Source organism: Sprattus sprattus, assembly GCF_963457725.1.
Source record: "Sprattus sprattus genome assembly, chromosome: 5".
NCBI lineage: Eukaryota > Metazoa > Chordata > Actinopteri > Clupeiformes > Clupeidae > Sprattus > Sprattus sprattus.
This window is the reverse complement of record NC_137924.1, coordinates 22,477,210-22,498,939: the sequence shown is the minus strand read 5'-3', so window position 1 is coordinate 22,498,939 and position 21,730 is coordinate 22,477,210. Positions and strand designations below refer to the sequence as shown.

Sequence of the window (21,730 nt, the reverse complement as noted above, 5' to 3'; positions counted from 1 at the left end):
CCATGTGTGCACACTGTTGTTAGTGAGAGCCTAGGAACTTAGTACAGTGAGTCACTTTATTGCACCAAGCTAGTTTGATTAACTTGTGTTGCGTTAACTTTTGTTAGTTCATTTTCTCTTTTCTTTTGACCCTCGTGTCATTGTTTGTTTATTTGCATTTTTACTTTAGTTTTATTCTCACTGTAAATGTCTACACGGATTTTTGGCTTGGGATAAAATAAAAACAACCCTCAACCTTTTGCACAAACCTTCTTGTGGACCTGCATCTCTGCCAGACTTGCCTGTCACGGCTACACATTCTCACATGGAGATTCTTTTCTTTCAAAACACAGTCATTATTCCATCAGACTTTAAGCTGGTTGCTTCAAACTTGGGCTGAGATGAAACTACGGAGGATCTGTCCAGTTTATATAGAGAGTGACTGGATGAAGATGTAGCTTGATTAAAAACAGTTCACAGTGGTGAATAAACATTACAAAGACGATAAGAAAAAGACAAGCCAAGATGCGTTTTTCAGTGATACATTCTCAGTATTCAATTTAATAGTAACCATGTTAGTTTATCATGGCTGTCGAAACACACATTGCAAACAGTCATTCTGATGGCTTAGTATGGAGGGGCTCAGAGCATGATTAAGCAGGTCTATCTAGCCCCCGCCTCAAGAGCCAATGGGATTCTGGCCAGTACTTAAGTGGTGACCTAACACATCTATTAGCGACCATAAACCAACCCGACATGTCATCGCATTATTTATTCATAAGAAGAATTTGACCTCTTGACCTGACTAGTCAAATTTGAATTTGATGGAAGGGTATGTATTTCACGGTCTTACTGCTGATATGTACTACTATTACTCAAATGTGCTGCCATTTCACGGTCGTCAGGAAAGCGAATGTGCAATTTACATTAATTTCCACCTGGTGTTGGTGTGCACTGTATTGTTCATCATCGCATACTTTCCGATTATTTACCATACCATGCGCCCCAAATTGCTTAAGATTGGCACCGAGCCATAGAGACAGCCTTACCCTCAATGTAGAGAGGCTCAACCACATCATGGTTGATTAGCTCGAAGTTCTCGTGGCCGATCCAGTGCTCCACATTGCGTTTGCGGCCGGTGAAAAAGTTATCCACCACAGTCACCTCGTGGCCATCCATCATCAGCTTGTCAGTCAGGTGAGATCCCACGAAGCCCGCCCCTCCAGTGATCTAGAAGAGGGGGCATGGACAGGGGAGGAAAGTTTTGAGGAATAGTCCAGTAGAGGTTCTGCAGTCTGGGAGTGAGCCCGGGCTCCCTCTCTCTGAGTAGTAAAAGTAAGGACATCTGTGTAACAATGCTTCTTGGCAATAAATCGTATACCGTTGGAAAGCCTGTTTATTTCCCTTTTAAAGGGTGCCACATTTGTGGGATGAGCAGCACAGCTGTTTATGTGGGTAGCGCCCAAGCAAAATGTGCCAAAATTCTCTTTTTCTCTTGTTGGTATTCACTCTTGTTTTGAGTTGTTTGGTGGATTGTATGATTGAACGCTTGATCAGTGAACAAACAAGGAACAAACAAATTCATGTCGGCAATTTTACACTTTATTCATTTAATACACCATCAGGGAGAGAATGGAATAGCCGCCATGAGTCCAGACCTCAACCCAATTGAAAACTTGTGGGATCAGCTTGGGCGTGCTGTACGTGTGAGAGTGACCAACACAACCACGCTGGCTGACCTGCACTGACTCCCCGTTGCATGAATACCAACATGCGAATAAACTGTTTAGCATTGGCAGAGAATTTTGGCAAATTTTGCTTGGGTGCTACCCACATAAACAGCTGTGCTGCTCATTCCACAAATGCATGTTCCTTACAAATGTGGCACCATTTAAAAGGGAAATAAACAGGCTTTCCAACAGTATAAGATTTATTGCCAAGAAGCATTGTTGCACAAATGTCCTTACTTTTTGTGCTATGTTTACTTAAACGCAACTCCAGAGTCCTGAGGTAACTTGATTTTCACCTAACAGAGGTTGAAATAAGAAAAAATCTTTAAAAACTTGTATTGTTACATTACATTAGCCTACTTTAAAGTGAAAGTAGTCAGTCCAACAAAAAAAAAAATGCCATGCAAATGCACACCGTTTTCAGCTCAAGACGTGAATAGCGATATACCGGTAAAAAATAACTCTATTACAATGGCTGGTGTCCGGACAACACAGAGGTTGCGGGCGAATGCTTGCACATCTTTGCCAATTGCTTGCTCATCTTCATGCCCAGTGGTGCGTGAAGGAGTGAAGGGGAGTGAGAGCTGCCCCTTGTGACCCTTCCTCCTCCACTCCCTCCCACCCAATCACAAACAGGTATCATCACTCTGGGGGCAGTTTCAGGACTCTGCCATTTTCAAAGCCTCTCTATGTGCTGCTGTGCCTAGGGCAGGATACGATATGAAAAAAACATGGGTATTGCTGTAAGACGCATGATAATTTCTCTCCAGTGTTTTCCAGCAGGGAAGCGTGGCCAGAGGTAAAACTGTCATTACTGGCAACCTAAACCTGACTGAGCAATTATGGGGGAAACAATCAAGAGAAAAGATTGCCTGGCTGAAGACCAAAAAATTGTAATGTTTCTCTGTATGGGTATGTCTTGGACAGCAATCATGAAAAGGGGTATGATGAAGCACAGTTGTGTGTGGGTCATAGGGGTGTAAGAAAATATCAATACACGATTACACTTGATATTCAAAAACCCTGCAACTATTTTCAATAGTTTTATATTTTATTATATTTATAATTTTTTTTTTTTATATAGTTTACATGCAAAGATTTATGGTTCATTTGGTGTTGTTTTTAACCCGTGACTGCTAGATAGCAGCGTTGTAATCTATCTTTAGACATTTGACTGTTCCACTCAAAAGTAATACCATAATGCAGATGGGGTGGTTCCTTTATACAAGGAGAGTTTACCTAAAATTAGATTTTAAAAATGGGATATCGTGTTGCTTTCAGTATTGCAATATATCGCAATACATTGAATCGTAAGCCCTGTATCATGATACATATCACATAATCATTATCTTGTTACCAATACATAGCCCTAGTGCGTAGGTCTGTGTGTGTGTGTGTGTGTGTGTGTGTGTGCAAGAGAGGGTAGCAGTTGTATTATAGAGAGAAGTTTTGACAACTCACCAGAATCCTCTTGCGATCCTTCTCTGACAGGAATTTCACAGGGGGGTACTTCTGGTAGAAACTGAGAAGTGAAGGGAGAAAACAGCATGCGCAATCAATACCTGTTGGCTCAACTTATAAACGTTTGAAGAATTCAGTCCTACCAGTAAAAAAGTGCAGTTCCGGAGAGATCCTCAAAGGCTTCAAAAAGAAAACTCATTTCGCCGTCTGTCTTGATATGTGATAAAACAACTTTTCATCTTATTATAAGGGCTGGGCAAGTTAACGTGTTAATCTCTCGTTTATTCATCAATTATTTAACACCGACAATTATTTGTATTTATTTTGCTCAAAGGCTTTGATTTTGTAAAAGCCTGCAGCGAAACCGGAAACGGGTAAACCATAGATGTATGTCTCATTGCGTTGCCGGCCATCGGAGTCGAACGTCCGCACATGGCGGCCAACTTGTCACAGTCAACCTCACCCATAACATTGTGTTGGCAGCGTACATGTACTTTTTAAATGACCACAACTTGCTCAATTTTCAACCGATTTTTAAACGGTTTGGTTTGTTATAAACGTAAGAGATGTAGTTATGACACTGCATACTATGAATCATTATAATAATCATTATAATTATAACTATGGGGTTTCATATGAAAATAACATTAAACAGAACAGATAGGTGCAATAAATACACACATGCACAAGGTATTTATGTAATTTATGTTAAATCAATATATAATCAGTTTACTCAGCATACAGAATGGCAACATGATATATATCTATACTTTTATGATAGGAATATTACTCATATATTACAATAATATGAATTATTACATGTTTCGTTTAAACAAGTAATATTTCTGTAGTAGTAACTGCTACTATGTAAAAACTGCACCGAAAATGTTTTCTGGTTTCTCACTCTAACAGGGACATTTGGTACTGAATATAGACTAGTTATGCTGCTCCCTGAAAGTAAAATGTTTCTGCTGTTACCTAATAAATTGCCTGTTTTAATGATAATATTGTGGCTCAGGATTTTGTGGCCATTTTTTTTTCTTTTTCATAACGAACAGGACAACATTAATTTTTATTTTGTATTTGCTTTGATAACATTGTTTAAGTTGAGATTAACACTGAATATTTTATTTACTGCTGATTTTAAAGTGTTTGCACAACACATGTTATGGCTTTTTCGTTCAAATGGCAGAACATATAAAATAACGAGTTTTGGTACCATCCTCAAATTAATTTTGATAGCATATGGTTATATGATGGACAGATAAACACCTGTGTCTTCCCCACTAGCTATCTCTATGTCAACTAGGCTGTTTGTGGTGTTTACAAGGTTTTTAGTTAGTTTACTAGTTTTGGAACTCCGTAATTGTTTTGGAACTCCGTATTGCTGCTTTAAAGTGACAATCCATGTCAGCCACCAGATCACCTGTTCTAGTGCATTTCACTTATCTTGGCAGCAGAGAAGAAATGTTCTTTACAACTCAAAGGAGCCACAAACAGAGCATCATGAAAAGACAACCACCACAATCCATGTCCAGGGCACATGTTCAGCTGGGTAATTCCTAGTTAAATAACAATCAGGCATGCAGATCAATAATTGATCGAGTGGAGTAATTAAGAGTTTAAATCACACAGGCATTACAGGAGGCTTAAGCAGAGATGTGCACAGCCTTCTGAAATCAATGAATGTGAATAACTTGCTGGCAACACACAAACTATCCTGTATTTGTCTCTATGATGTGTACTACGTGTTGTGTTTTTTTTTTAACTTGTTTTAACTTAAGCTGAGTATTTATAGTGTAAATCTGTAAAGTTTTATTGTATATATTTGTATTGTTTTTTACTTTTCAATTGCACTGAAGTCTGAGAGCTGCCACCTCAATTTCGTTGCATTTGTGCAATGACAAATACATATATTCTACTCTATTCTACAATCATACATTGACACACACACACAGGCCGCCATGAGAAAATAATTTTTCTCTGAAAAAGCAACGAGGACATAAACAGAGTGAGATGGTGTTCAGAATCCCAATGTGTCATTTAGGGATGGACGATGAGGTCATGGCTAGGCTGTGCCAGCGACTCTAGGAGGGAGCTATGGTGTGAAGCGCACCCTTATTTCCCTGTCGTTTCCCCTCCAATTCCACAGTCAATAGATTCACACTAACAATACAGTCATCTTTTTTTCAACTTCACCAGCCATTTGAAAGGTCACACCGGCAGTACAGAACCAAACATGCAATTTCACTGAACATACTGACATGTAGAGAGAAGAAAGAGAGAGAAAGAGAGAGAGAGTGAGTGAGTATAAGACACTCACACATACAGAGAGATCGCAAGCCGTTAAGACCGGGTGGGACATTTGGATGCTTCCCCCTTTAGAGACGGATGCGTTGTAAGTGTCCTTCAGGCAAGGTCATCGTTTACAAGGCACGCAACTAACAAAATTAATCTTGATTCACTGAATGATAGGTGAGCGAGACAAAATCTATTACGAGAATTTTAGCCTCAGCCTCCTCGTGGACCGAAAAAAAGGTTTCTAAATTGGCGCTTCAGACGGTGACAATAGTTGACAACCTCAGTGAGGGGAGCGGCATTGATACAGCGTACCAGCAGTTCCATTGAGGACGAGAACAACAATGAATTAAAATATAACATTACCCATACCAAGATTTTGATGTGATTGCTGACCCGCTAGCCAAGGCTCTGTGGATGAGAGACATGTTTGTGAAGGAGGAGATTTCCGGCGAGTTAGTCGGATCGCTTTAGTCGGATGGAAAACGGGAAACTTTTTAGAGGGCAAAGGTTTAAATGCCTCAAGGCAGAAGATTCAGTCGAGTCTAACTGTCACCCCCAAAGGCATTTCGGGATACGTGAGGTTTATTCTAAATATTTAGGGGCATGAGATGAATTTTCATTTGAAGCCGTAGAGAAGGAAGACCACCATTGAATGAATTGGAAAAGCAAAGTTATAAGAAAAACAGGATTTAAAAAATGGCTCCATTTTTGTTGTGTAACTAGAAGTGAACTCAAAATTCCTCTCTCCATTCCCAGGGTAAGAAGAAAAACAGGAGCAAAGAACGGATATAGAGGAGCTGGTCAAACAAACTCACCTCAACTCTAGATCATGGATCTTGTCTCTTAAGGGTGCAACTACCTACATGAGAAAAGAGAAAAGGCACAGAACACATTATTTACATTAAGTCATTTAGCAGATGCTTTGGTCCAAAGCAACATACAAGCGAGAGAATGTTGGACAGAAAGACAGAAACTTCATTACAAGAAGAAACAAATGTTGAGAAGGGAAAACCATGAGGGGATACAGAAGATTTTTCTGCAATATTGTGTTTGAGAAAAACTATCAAAGAAAGACCAACATGCAAATAAACATGAAATGAAAAAAGGTGAAATCTGGGAATAGAAGATTTACACAAGATGAGAGGGGCCTGCATGAGGCTCATGAGAAGAGACGTATGGGGTGGCCTCTGAAGAGACCAATTCAATAACAACATATACTTCAGACTGCAACAGCCTGTTTTTAACCTCCCAAACCTCAGCTTAGAGAAAAAAATAAGTAATTGAGAGGGAGAGGCACAGAAAAGACACAAGGAGAATGGAACCTTTCACCCAAACTGCAGTAGATTTGCTGAAGCGCTGAGAAGAAACACAACACAGCACAGCACAGTTCGCACTGACAATTTAGACTGTACTGAAAGTGAATGCTCTTCTTTGATATAATAATGGAAGCTTTGCAACAGTGCAAACACAACAACACTTAAATCACTCAATCTGATGGCATAAATAATAAACAAAAACTTGCCAAATCTTTGATAGACACGCAGTCAAACGAGGCCAGAAGAGAAAAAAAAAACACACTCTCTTGAGCAGAGATACCTTGACAACATCTGGGTGCTTTTTGACACTGCTTAATGAAATATCAAATGCCTGTGGTAGGAAAGAAAAACAAATGTCACCGCATTCCCCCAAACCATCCTTAGGTGCCTGCAAATGAACCTCAGAATGTTCCGGCATACTTTCAACCATAAGGTCATAGAGATAGTGGTAAAGGCCGGGTCTAATGAGCTTTTGGCTCTATTGATAAGCAGGTGTTTGGTCTTGGGTAATGAGCTGATGATCGCAAATGATGAGGCCTTTCATCCAACTCTGTGTGCGTGTCTGTGTGTCTGTGTGTCTGTGTGTCTGTGTGTCTGTGTGTCTGTGTGTCTGTGTGTCTGTGTGTCTGTGTGTCTGTGTGTCTGTGTGTCTGTGTGTCTGTGTGTCTGTGTGTACATGTGTGTGCATGTGTGTGCATGTGTGCATCAGGGTTTCTGCTAGGACTTTTTCTTTCCGGTTTACCAGACACATCTGACACGTAACGGTCACGTTTCAATAGCAGTCTATGTCACAAATGCAAATTACAACATACCTCTAAGTTAGCGAAAAAGAATGACAACGGCATAGGTACTTTGTCATATTTTACTTGAGTATTTATTTTTTATGCAACTTCATTTATCTATTTGACAGCTTAATAAAATAGTTAATTTAAAGATGACGATTTTACACAATGGATGATATAACGAGATTTAAAAAAAAAAAAAAAAAAAATTGATAAAGAGTAAACCAGAGTTTTAAAAAACCTTTTTGGCTTTTGACATTTTACAAAAAGCAGTGTGTAGTTGGGGTCCTATTTCAGATGTTGGGTTATTAACAGCTCCCCGAAACAGTGATTTTCCCTCTAAACGCTCAAGTGTTCAAGTGATCCAATATCTCACTAAAAATCATATTAGAGGAAATAATTCAAACTCAGTTTCAGTCAGTCACTTTTTCATCTTTCCTTTCCTATTAATCATCTCACAACCCATCAGATTAATCTGGTGTGCCTGTATATGTTACAGTAAATTAAGTAGTTCAAACTAGCTTCACCTCCAGTAGTAACATACTGCTTTCACACTTCAGTATTAATACTCTAATAATGTCATATATAATGATAAAAAAATACTCAGTATCAAACCAATATTTTACTTCAATACATTCAAGAAAACATTTTGCTGTTAGTACTTTTACTGAAGTAGAATGTTTGACGAGGGACCTTTACCTGTATTGGAGAATTTTTACATTGCTGTATTGTTACTTCTACTTTAATAAAGGATCTGAATACTTCTGCCACCACTAACATTTTAGTTCCTCCTTTTCATTGTGGTAAAGTCCTCTGCCACTGACTTGAAAACAAATGTATCCAAAATGTATTTTAAACTTGCGATGTGCATCAGCTGCATCACTCCTGCAAGGACTTTGCAGTGTTGTCTTGATTTGGTCCTGCAGAGAGGAGCCCTCCTGCTGGTGAGCTTGTCATGGCAGAACACAGGAGACTTTAGCCAGTCTAGCCCAGTGGAGGTACAGCTTGTCATGGGCAGAACACAGGAGACTTTAGCCAGTCTAGCCCAGTGGAGGTACAGCTTGTCATGGGCAGAACACAGGAGACTTTAGCCAGTCTAGCCCAGTTGAGGTACAGCTTGTCATGGGAAGAACACAGGAGATTTTAGCCAGTGTAGCCCAGTCGAAGTACGGCTTGCTGAACTTATAAATAAGCACTTTAGAGGTGTCGCTGCTGAATAAGTCGTATCCCTTTGGGGTAAAAACATACTTTAGGCTGCTAATAGTCGGTTTCGCTGTGGTTACGCCCCTCTACACCCCCACTGGCTTTGCACTGGCAGTGCAACAACCTTTGGTTGGTGAATGGGCATAATCAGCTTGATTGTCCACACCTGAGGAGGTGTGGGTAAAAGCCATGCTGTTTGCCCTCAGAAGGCTGGCATTCTCACCATGAGTTTGATGCTGGTGTTTTGCATTCACTATTTTATCTTCAATTTTTGCGTTATACAAATAAATACTATTTTTGTACAGTCTGTGGTCTGTCTCCAATTTATGTTGCGGCTCACGAGCCAGGTCGTAACACCGTCAAAACACAAATGTCCATATTTTTGGATTTATGGATAATCTTGACTATATCATGGCTACGTTTGTTTTTTTTGCATTATTACCAGACATTTCGACCGGCAAGTTTTACCAGGCAAAAACCTGTTAATACCAGCTACAAGAAACGGTATAGATGTGTACATGTGACTGGAATGAATCTTTTATGTCCTTCACACAAACTATCTGGGTAATGTATCGTATGCATTAATTTGACTGCATGAGACTGAATTAACATTCTTCTTATTAAAATCCAGCAGAGGGTCCCTGCCTTGAAACATTGGGTATGTGTGTACATACAAAATGAAAGAACACAGTCCATGTTTTTGTTTTATCCGCTGCTGGTACTGCTCTCTGAGTTGTGGGCACCCTGCCAGGTCTTTTAATAGTTTTGACATAAAAGGAAAGAAAAAAAGTGACAACAATTACTTAAAAGAAATACACAACCGTGCAACCAAAAAAATACAATAGCATGAAAAAAATGTATCTGCTATTCTGTAGTCCTGGCCCCGACTGTGAGTCTTAATTAGTAGGAAGTAATTAAATTGAGCTCCCAGGCTGGCATGGCGTGGGCTGGGGAAACAGAGTGCGCCAGTATGAGCGAGCGAACAACCAGACTGGTTAGTAGAGAGTCTCAGAGGAGATTAGAGAAGTAGAGATTGGGAGGAGATGAGGAAGCGAGAGAGGGTGCAGTGGGAAAAATAACCAACTAACTTCAATTAGAAAAAAAATACAAATTGTTGGTTGAGTGGCCAATGACAGACAGACCGAGCGACAGGGAGGGAGAGAGATGTGTGATATACATGTTCCACCAACCTCATCAATCTTCTGCTTAATCATCACCTCTCCTTGCTCCTGTATGGACCTGTAAGCAGTAGAAGGTAAAAGAAAGAGGATGAGGGGGGGGGGGGGGGGGGGGGTATTGGCAGTGTGTGAGGGAATGAAGAGCAGAGGAAGAAGATGATGGAGGGAGACAGCTGATTGCTTTAGCTGGAGTGTGCATGGACACTACCACGCTCTCCCAGAGCAAACAACATGGCAGACAGCTTCAGGGACAAGTCAACAAGCGCCACATGTTGCCGTGTTGACAGAGGAGCTGTAGCCGTGACGGCACGCATCCTCTCCCCGGTGACAGATCACACCCAAACTCTTCTCTTCCAACTGCCAACCACACACACACACACACACACACACACACACACACAGCTCCAAACGTATAGGCAGAAAAAACATGGCTCCTAATCCTCTATTCAACATTCACAAAGCAGAACAACTTTTGCTAAACACACAACAAACAAACTCAATGGCTGGAAGCAAAAGGAAACCAGCACGAGTCTGTCAAAACTCTCCTGCTAGAAACTCAACAAACACAGCAAAAACACACTGGCACCCTGTGATTATCAAAACAAATGGACATCAGTTGGTTTTGTGTTTTTGTCTGAATAATTAATATGTCCAAGTAACAGCCAACTACCCCTGTGGAGATACTAGAGATGTACAGTGCCTTGCATAAGTATACACCCAAAGTGAAAACAGATGTCTACATAGTAATGTCAATGAAATAAAAATATGAAATGAAAAACAAGTTTTTGCATAAGTATTCACCCCCTTTAAAGTGACTGACCTAATTCAGTGGCTCTGTTTCATAAAGCGTTGAATGGTAAAGAACCCGAGCAACAGTTGTTGTATGTAAAGTCTCTCCTATCTCAGCTGCTGAAGCTTGTTACTTCAGAGTAGTCATAGGTGTCTTGGTGGCATCTCTTACCAGTCTCCTTCTTGCACGGTCACTCAGCTTGTGAGGACGGCCTAATCTAGGCAGATTTACACATGTGCCATATTCCTTCCATTTCTTGATGATAGATTTAACAGAATTCCACGGGATGTTTAGTGCCTTGGACCTTTTTTTTGTATCCTCTCCCTGACTTATACTTTTCCATCTTTTCTCTGAGTTGCTCAGAGTGTTTTTTTGTCTTGATGGTGTAAGGGTAGCCAGGAATACTGATCACTGAATACTGATCTGTGAATGGACCTTCCAGACACAGGTGTCATTATACTTCAATCACTTGAGACACATTCACTGCACACTGATCCCCATTTCACTATTTGTGAGACTACTAGCACCAATTGGCTGGACCTCTGTTGAATTAGGGTCAGTCACTTTAAAGGGGGTGAATACTTATGCAATCACTTATTTTACATTACATATTTTTAATTAATTGACATTCTACTGTGTAGAAATCTGTTTTCATTATGACATTAAAGAGGGCTTTTTTTGTGATTTCTTTTGTTCAAAAAGCCAACTTATATTGACCAGGACTGATTTATAAAAGCAAGAAAACATCCAAGGGGGTGAATACTTATGCAAGGCACTGTCCATATATATATGTTTTTAAACCTTGACGCCGATATATATATCTGTGTCAAGGTTTAAAACATGCTAATGACACCACTGAATGAAAAAGAAAAAACCTATAAAAAGAATAAATAAATAAATAAATCATACTCTACCTCATATTTGTGTAGGTTCCCCAGACAGCTGAAAGAGAGATGAGAGAATGTGAGCACAAATGTCTCAATGCTGTTACGTACTCTAGTCCCTGCAGAGCAGGAGGTCATCCTCTGGCTGATGAAAAATCCTCAACTCTATTAGCTTGCTTTGAGAACAAGCAACTGGGGTGGTGACTTTTTAAGAGGATAGAAAACGTGTGACTCAAGTTACCATACATCTCCATTTGGGAATAAGGATGCAGCTCCATATGTCTCCAAGGCAACAAGTTAAGGTCAATGTCAATCATGTTACATGTTGAGGAATTTGCAGAAAAAGGGATTTCAGTGGCATTATCTTTAGATCTGAAGAAACCTCAATTTTCCTTCCACTATCCTGCATGGTGTACCCCAGGGGTCGGGAACCTTTTTTGCCTGGAGAGCCACTTTTACCCATTTTTAATTTTTGTTTTCTCAGAAGAGCCACAAAAAGACAGTTACAAGAAATGTTTTGGATATTTAACTAACAGTTACTTTTATTCAACAGAGTTTTTTTAATACATTTTCTACCAGTTTTAAAAGTTATTGTAGCCTATTGAAATGTAAATGGCAATGGGAAATGACAGAAGTTAACAACGAGCGTAACAACGACATGAAGTTAACAACGTTGACAACACAACACTCGAAATTGAACATTAGGCCTACCAGAGATTAATGCGACTTCTGGTGCTGCATAGACTTGCTGATGGCCTTGTAGTCTGGCTCATATTCAGTGAGGTGAAGCTTCATGCAAGCATTTAGGCTTTCGTTGTTTATAAGAGAGCGCAGATTCGTCTTTATATTTTTCATATGTGAGAAAGATTTATCGCATGCATAAGTGGAACCGAACATGGGTAACACAGCAATATATGGGCAGTTCATTCCAAGTTTTTAGAAGCAGTTCGTCTTGAGATGGAAGCTTTCCCATGTCAGTCCACTTGTGTTCGCTCGCAAACTGTGCTCGCTGACGTGCGATTCATTCCAGCTGATCGTTCAGTGATTTGAACTTGCCCACCCAGATGTCAGACGAGTCTATTTCGAAATCTCTGATAGAAACACCAGGGATGCACAATACGTTTTTTTCCTTTTTGATATTTTTCTCAAGCCTATCAACTTTAACAATGGAAGTTTTTTCGTTGACGGAAATGTAGAGAAATCTATGATTTTGTTAGATATTGGCATGGCAACCAGCCGTAACTGTAACATTATTTTGCAGGCTATGGTACTCAGATAGACCTACGTATTTGACACGAAGCATTGTCATTTTATATAACTAGTATTGACTGTTATTTAAGCCTTCTACTAGGCCTAGGCTGATGCCTTGATTCCACGTTTTTTTTCTCCGTATTTTTCTCCAACCCATTTCTTCCGAGAGCCCCGGCCGTCATCAAAAGAGCCAGTGGTGGCTCGCGAGCCATAGGTTCCCGACCCATGGTGTACCCTATGTTATGTCCAATACACACCTATCGAGGGTTGTGGAACATGGAGGAGCAATGTATAGCATAGCTTTGACCTTGCACTACACTGCTAGTTCACCGTGTTCCGGAAATGAGAATGAGAAAAATGGGAAAATGGAAGGACACTAAACAACAATAAAATAATCCGTCCTGGAAAAGAGCATTAGGCCTCTGCGTATTATTCCACTGTTCTGAAATATGGAGTCCACATCATTCAAATTCATAGGTAGGAATTATGTGGCTTGTTAGCCTGAGCATCTAAAAGGTGGCCCTCTAAAGTTACCAAGGAAACAGCACCTCATCATAATTCAGGACAGTGGAGGCCACATGCCTGTGGGTAATCCTCTCAAAATAAAAATAAAAAGGACTTTGTTGACTCACTGATCACAGGCCTTCACCAACCAGTCCATCTGCAGCAGGGTAACTCACCATGCAGCCTGCATTGCTTTTTCATCAGCACTTGGGTCAGGTTTCTGTTATGGTCATCGTTTAAGTTGTACACAATACTCTAGCGACAACAACAGATGCTCATAGTCTTTCTATAGGTTGTGCAACAAATCAACACAAATCAAATCTTCATCCAAAAAAGAACAATTATTTTCTCTCTCATTGGAGTGATGCCCGGTTCTGTACTGTATCTCTGTTTCTTTAGCCTTGGTTTTATTTTTTAGCCTATAAGTTTCATTTTTATAATGACAATAAATAAATGAACAAATAGGAAGTTATGCAACATTTCCCTTAGACAAGAAAAGGTTTATTTTTAAATTGTAAAGATTTTTTAAGGGAAAAATAAGCATGTGTGTCTTATGAACCTCCATGATGCAATACTGACTCAAATATACACTTTGATTTAGACCTCAAATTTGTGAGCCCAGCAAACAGTCTTGCATATAAGATACAAACAAAATGTGAACTTTCAAAAACCTAAGAAAATGCAAAAAATTCTCATTCTCGATTCTCATGGATCATAATCCAGATCCTTTGGTCTTTTTCCTGATTCAATAGCTGTCCAGCAGGCAGTCCAGTTCTCAGGGGTAGCTGTCAACACATACTCAGCCACAGTCGGCTTGCCAAGGATTGGTCTTAACACGTAAACTAGCACACAAGCTACATTTAGCAAACAACCATTCATCTAAATTGGTAACCCTTTTAAAATCTGTCCTGCTGAAATATCACAGGTGTATGCGTCCGTCCCAGGTGAGTCCCTGTGTATACACACTGATTAGATCCATGTTAAACAAATAATTAGTATTTTACCATAACTGTCAATAATGGTGATTTCACATATGGATGGCCTATTTCATGAATGAAGCACAGTGCACATATATCAGTCTCATATATCAGGGTGAGGGTGTCATTTATGTCAGAGTTTGGTTTTGATGCCAAGGCTTTCATGGGCAGCCTTTGTCTTTGACATAGGGGGGGGGGGGGGGGAGTGTGTGCCTAAAGTGGTAGCCTAAAAATGTCAAGGTTAGAGATGAAGGAGCTGAAAACCATCAAATCCACACTTCACACACACACACACACACACACACACACACACACAACAGATGCACACACACACACACACACACACAACAGATGCACACACACACGCACACACACACACGGACCTCTCATCTGGAAACTGTGCTTTGAATCAAAGAAACAGGGAGTGAGATAGGGAGCGAGGAAGCAAACAAGCGGGTAAAGGAAGGTAGGCAGAGACGGAGGAAGAGATGCACTAAAGAGGTCAAGGCTGAGTGTTTCCTGAACTCCCCCCGGTGGAAATGACAGCAGGGTTGGTGTGTGTGCGTGAGTGCATGTGTGTGCATGTGTGTGTGTGCATGTGTGTGCTTGTGCGTGTGTTGTGGTTATGCAAATCAGGTTGTTCCCAATCTGTCTCTCTCTCCTCCACAGGTGTTGCCGCAGCAGCAGACTATTCCTGTACCTGAGAGACACCCCAAGAGCCTTTCTCCCTCTTTCCATCTGCCAATGAATTAACGTGCTGGGAAATGCATTCTGAAGGCACTTTCTATGTACAGCACCACTGGTATATGTACAGCACCACTAGCAGTAAGAGGAGTGCAGTTAACTGTTTTTTTTTGCCACTTGTAATTTTTTACGGCTTTTTAAAGTTCCAAGACACACTACCACTGTATCCCTCTGTTTCTATGTTATGTTGGTATCTAAACACCCACAACTAAGGCTACATACCTTCTTTGTGCTTATTTGTGAGCAAACTGACTACCGACACCTTGGCCTGAGACATGATGATATCATAAAAGCTGTAGGCTTTGTTATGTTCTTCAGTGTGTAACACCACCACCAGCATCACCATGCCGTAGTCAAGGCACTACAGCGGCTGCTATTATTACATTATGTGACATTCCTTGTGCTCTGAAGCGGCTTGGGAATCCACCACCAAGGTCACTCGCTCAACATGTTCTCACTTGGAGAGCCTGGGGGGGCTTTAGGGACCACCAACAGAATTGGGACGGCCCTTTATCTTGCAGTAACCACCCCCTTACCCAAATAAAATCTTTTGTTCGCTTGATCTAGCAAAGCCACTCCGCAATGTCGCCCCGATTCTTCTTTTCCTTATCACCCCTCCACAGCTCTGTGTGTGTGTTTGTGTGTGTGCGTTCTCAGTTTTCCAAAGGCTGAAAGTCTGGTGCTCGACTTCAACTAGGCCAAGTTGTGCATGTATACTCTGATTTCAAAGAATGGTGTGGTGGTTGGGTGCTTTTAAAGGCCAAACTTCATCACTACTTGCCACCACCCCACTGATGAGGTGGGCTAAAAGATCGCAACCTCAGTAGATGTACACAAAGTAACACCTTGATTGGCAACCGTGAGCATGGACCGTCAGCAGTGGCTCTAAAATCAGACCAATTGCACCTTGCTGGCCGGAGCATTTAGTGTCATGACAAGGTACTTAGATAAATGTGTGTTCTGATTTCTTAATCCGTGAGGGGAGAGTTTTTCCCCCTCTGTGGAGGACATGGCATCGATGGACAGACATAAGCTGCAATCGGCTTTAGATTCCTGTGATGGTCCATTTGGTAATTAAAGCCAACACTCACGGTAATTAGTAGATATTGGACCTTGGCGTCGATTCAGGCCACATCAGAGAGGATTATCTAGGGAGAAACACGGGGGGCTATAGAGTGGCAGCCAAAGGCCACATCATCCTGAGAGAGAATAAGCCTAGACCTGCGTGTCTATGTGTGTCACATATTTGTGTAATTGCCGGTACTGCTGATTAACAATTAATCAGATAAATTACATAATTAGTAAATCCTGCTACACCAGGGCTCAAAACACATGAAAGAAGAGGCAAAAAATAATTATTTCTCAACAACCTCTCCTGCGTCTCTGGACAGTACATTTTTGAGAACATTTGGATGGTCCACACAATTCAGGTGTTCTTAGAAGAACAGGGCCAGCCACCGTAATTCACTGTTCTCAATACCACCTCAATCTCTGATCTCTCGGAATGCAAAGATAATGCTCCACAATTTGTATCCAAAGAAGACATTGCAGCATGATTGGTCTTGCGAAAGCCTTTTTATGATTTTCTCTTTCTCTCTTGCGGTTTCTCTGGCTGTGGCTATAATCATGATTGATTCTCACTGAGCTTCTACGACTGAGGATCCCAGTTTTAATCCTGCGTGTTCTCTATGGATGTCTGCCACCTACATCTACTCACGACTCTCTCTGTTCCACTTACACATCGCTCTCAGGACAAACTAATCATGCTGCAACACATCTCTAGTGATCTCTAATGTTCATAGGCTATTCCCTGTGTACTGTGGACATTACTGTTGGATGTCTCATACTAGACCGTCTTGATGCATGCTGAAGGCATTTCTCTGACCGGATGGCAAAAGTGCAGTCAGGAGCAAATGCGATACCTTTGTTCCAAGCATCTTTCTATCCCTTCTCCTCATTTCAGCGTTGTTGCGGTCACTGTGAACGACCCCACACTGTAGATGACAACAGGATTTTGCTGGCTTTCGGGGTTGCCCACTGCATTGATTTTATTCAGAATCTGCCACAAAACAAACAGACAGAGACCATTCCTATGCGTTCTATTCCAATTAGCATCTTTCAACCACGGCACAGCACATGCCAGATGGAAGAGACTTACACAGATACACCAGACGTAATTGTGTGAGGAATGCCAAGTGTGGAAGCATGTTCAATCACAAAAAAATGTGACAGACCCAAATCTAACTGTCCATGTTTCCTATTTCAGCAAAGAAACATCCGACTTGTTACATATGTTCTTGTGACAAAAAACACTGCACTATTACTCTGCCTGAAAACTTTTAATTAATGTGACTGAGGTTTGGATATTCAAATCCTGACCATCAATGAGGCCAGTTAAATATAAAATAATATTTAAATAAATTAAAAAAGACATACCATAAACAATGAATATTAGGGCAGCAACAACAACTCCATCACCGCCATACGGCCGGTATTAGGTGTACCGCAGTGTTGAGCCATCACCACCATAACCATCATAAAAGCTTTTTTTCCACCTTATATGAGGGTGTGGCCATCCTCATGCAGCTTTATATACACATCTGCAGATAGAGATGGAGAAAACCAGTCTAAAACAACCAGACCTCTACACTGGGCATACACATAACATTCAGCAAGCCCATCACGCCATTGTAACCTTCTGATCGACTCACCACTAAATCACTCACAAATTATGTTTTTAAATAAATGTGAATATGACATGTCACTAAGTGGCTACTACACTAGTAACCTCTTGGGACATTATTGTAGCAAATTATTTGCAAATGTGTGTGGAGAGTTGTGTAACTGTATCTCAATCTGTGACCATCAGTCAGTAAAATTGTAAAGAACTCTCTTAATGTGTAATGAGATTTGAAAGTGTAATGAGATTTGTATGTGCAGACAAATCTGTAAATGCGTCTTTGGATCTGTGAATGTGTAGAAAAATCTTTAAATCTTAAAAAAAGGGTATTTTATTGTACTCACTGTCATCAATGTAATTTTTAATATAGTACATTTTTTTGTATTTTTATATATTTTTTGCTGTGATAGTGACATGAGAGCATGTGGTGTGTGTGATATGCAATATAAACACAATAATCAGAGTTTAGTACTCATCATTGTCTCTAGACTTGATTTTACTATCGGCCGTTAGTAGCAGTTGAGTTAGGCATCATCAGTAGTACTTTCATTATATTGTGAATGTTTGGGTAGATGTCCACTGTCTCTCTTAGGATGTGGCAAAGATCATAATCAGTTCCCAGCTGCAATGTTATGCAGTTGCCAGCCCGTCCTGTGCCACTGCTAGGGTGCGCAGTGTTTCAATTTTGATATTCCTCTCGCCAGCAACTGACCACCAATTGGTTAGGCAGGGGAACTTGTCCCTTTGATTGTTTCCTGATTAGCAGAGTGGGATTGATTGGAAAATTCACTATAGTCCAAAGATCCTGTTTTGAACATCTAAGCTGCTGATTGGAGTGGCCCAGAAGCGCCTGCAGAGGATTGGTTATGCACAAGTAGGATTACAGGCCATATCTTCCCCTGATAGTCTTGTCTGTCAAACTAGTCTGCCTCATCAAGACAAGCTACCTGGAACAGGTGAAACTCTGATTTTACAAGATTATATTGACACATCAACTTATTGGCAAAAGAAAAAATATGTTGTGCACAGTACATAGTCTGGCATTAGATTTGCCTGTATTTGGACCACTGCTTCTTCACACATATTCGGAAAGTTCTTTATAACATGTAAGATAGGCCTTACAAATTGAATTCAAATTCCTGTTTATTAGAAATTAACTTTTTTGCTCCATTTAATTATCTCTTGGTTAATGGTTAATTGGTTCACTATTAATACAATTTTGTTGTTAATAGGATAACAAAGTAAGAAACTCATAAGACTCAATCTAAACAAACGGCATGCAAAAGACAACAACCCTAAATGTTTATAGCCCTGCAGTGACGTAACACAAATAACCATTAATACGGCAAAATGAGCTCAAATGCACATGCACAACGACGGACAATTATAGCCTATATTGTCACACTACCATAATACAGACTATTCAATGTAGCCTATCTCTTTTAAACTAGGCCAAATAATGAGTTTATGTGTTCAGTGGCACTAAATCATACCAAACTGGAATATGCTTTTGTTGAGTTAATTATTTTCTTTACAATAGGCCTAGCTGTAATTAGGGTTATTAGGGAGACAAAACCCTTTAGAGAATGGCTGTTGGCTGCAAAGGTCATGAGGTTAACTGGAAAACAGCAACAGCCTAAGCAAATGGAGGGGCTGTCCTGATCACAGTCAGTCAAACCCCCTAACACAAACGCTGCTCTTCTGCACTTAGTATTTAATCATGTCTCACCACTTATAGTCACACGAACACAGCCAGTCTGACAGCCGTACACGACTCTGACCACTGCAGATCATCACATATGACATTGGTGGCCAGCTTCCATATGTTTGACTTCTTATAACAGCAGAGCCAGGATTAATCATATAAGCATATGCTGCTTCAGGTGTTTTTTTTTGCGGGAAGAATGTACCAAAGCGTGTGTGTTGTTGGGGGGTTAGCGATTGCATTTCATTCGATGTGATCAACTCGGCCTACTTCTAGGTGAACATTATACCATTTCTGGGTATCAAAAGGATAAAACAGCTAGCTGGCCTTTGTGAGGCATACATTGTGATTTTCACTCACTCAGTTTCTGTCTGTGGCATGCTAACTTTTGTGGAAGCACTGGAGAGTTTTATACAAGAAGCACAAGGTCTCATATCTCCCCTGTCCTCTGTTAACTGCACTTAAGTAGCCTACAAGGTTACACTGATCATGTTAAAAGTGCTTCTTGCCCCGTCTTTCTCGGACAAATCTCAAACCCACCTCAGCTAATCCTTGTGGTACCTGTAACTATATTTTCTCAGAGTTTATAACATGCTAAATGTGTACATGAAATCAAGAACTTCATCTTTGGACCTACAAACATTATTTATTTTTTAAACTGACAACATCATATTTTCAGGACACCAAGGCCAGTGGAGGTTTAAGTCATTCAAATAATACCATGTTGTAAACAATTTAACCAATTCGAGAGGTAGACAGGTTTGTCAACAAGGTCTCGACAAAGCGTTGCTGAATTTGTTTGTGATGCACTGCAACTGGCCCGATCCTGGGCAACAAAATGCATCAGAGGGGGCTGCTTAGCAACATTACATGAAGGTGGGAGGGTACACGGGGGTGTTCTATTTAAAGATGGGTATCAAGAACATGTTGGATGGTTATACACAATATGTTAGAGTAGTGCATTTTGACATTTAAGCTTTCACATCTGAGGCTATGTTTGTACTCACAGGCAATGTAGGCAATCAAGGCAAGGGCGACAAGGAGTTTCATCATTCGTCGATTAATTCCTGATATCAGCCAGGTCATCCGCATCATCATCCACAGAACAGCAACATCGAACCCGGAAGCACATGTGCTCCGTTATAGCCGCATCGTTAATGGGAATCAATGTGCAACTTCTAGACGCGATTTTGGCACTTTAAAATGGTATCTGATATAAAAAATTAAATTTGTAAAGGTCCCAGCAACACGCCAAAGAAACTTTGTCTGAAGTTCAAAGTGCACAAATGAAAGTCCATATGGTATCTGGCAGTTCAGGATTAGCTAATTGAGATACTTCGTTTTGATAAACGCTTACGAAACAAACAACCTGCAGATAAGCATACAAAAGTGGCAGTGTATGTTGGCTGGCTAACTTAGAACGAGCAAACTTGCAGAGGTTACAGTGTCGGTAAACTCCTAAGCTTCCCGGCTAGGTAACGTTAGCAAAAGGGCTAAAATGAAAGTACCTTACGTTAGCTACACCAGCTCCTTATTTTCTACTAAAATAAAACACGTATGGCCTATCGTTTACACTCTTGGTTTACGACGGCCTGTTTTTTAAGCACATTAAAGACAAATACTGGCATTGATCGACTGCAACGATTGACAAGTCATGCTTGCCATCTTCCTGAAGGCCAGGTAACGTTAACTAGCTTGCTAGCTAACTATCAGCTTACGTTAGCTGAGAAATAGTCAGGCACAATCGTTCCAGTTTATGGGCATCATTATGTTCACTAGCTACCGGCCGTCTATAAACAAATAAGTCATTGTACGAAAAATAACCTAGGCTAGTTCCACATTCATCTTAAGTCAAGATAATACAAGCAAACACTCATCCGAGTCCCATCCCTCTCATTACACCCATAGAAAACAAAAGCGAGTATATCTGTTATCAATTGAGAAGCCTGCCGCGATTGCAGAACTACAGAGGATTGTGACTCATCTAGACAAATGCAACCCATAGCCTACACAGAAAGTAAATAAAACCCACACAAACTAATATGACGTTTTAATAATCGACTTAACTTTGATAAAAATGAAAAGGGGATACATTCAACACTTTTATAATGAACCTGAACCCAATGTGTTAAGAAGCCTAAGTTAATCGATGATAGAAACCTTAACCATCAGCACAGACAAGCATTCATTCAACGCTGGGAAAACAGAACAGAGCTTGCACTATGTGATCATTCTGTGAATTTCC

At 40.5% G+C, this 21,730-nt stretch overlaps 1 protein-coding gene across 1 annotated transcript in view; it reads right to left on the bottom strand.

Annotated features, from left to right (window-relative positions):
• The window catches only part of uxs1 (UDP-glucuronate decarboxylase 1), a 48,959-nt gene extending 27,533 nt beyond the window's left edge, over window positions 1-21,426 (bottom strand). Inside the window, exons 1-6 of the mRNA XM_080838649.1 lie at window positions 20,493-21,426; window positions 11,655-11,682; window positions 9,963-10,011; window positions 6,287-6,330; window positions 3,171-3,231; window positions 1,029-1,209 (exon numbers count right to left, since the gene is read on the bottom strand). Of these exons, the coding sequence (XP_080694775.1) occupies window positions 1,029-1,209; window positions 3,171-3,231; window positions 6,287-6,330; window positions 9,963-10,011; window positions 11,655-11,682; window positions 20,493-20,583 (454 nt within the window). The 5' untranslated portion in view covers window positions 20,584-21,426. The remainder of the gene's footprint in view (window positions 1-1,028; window positions 1,210-3,170; window positions 3,232-6,286; window positions 6,331-9,962; window positions 10,012-11,654; window positions 11,683-20,492) is intronic.
• Between the last annotated feature and the right edge of the window lie 304 nt (window positions 21,427-21,730).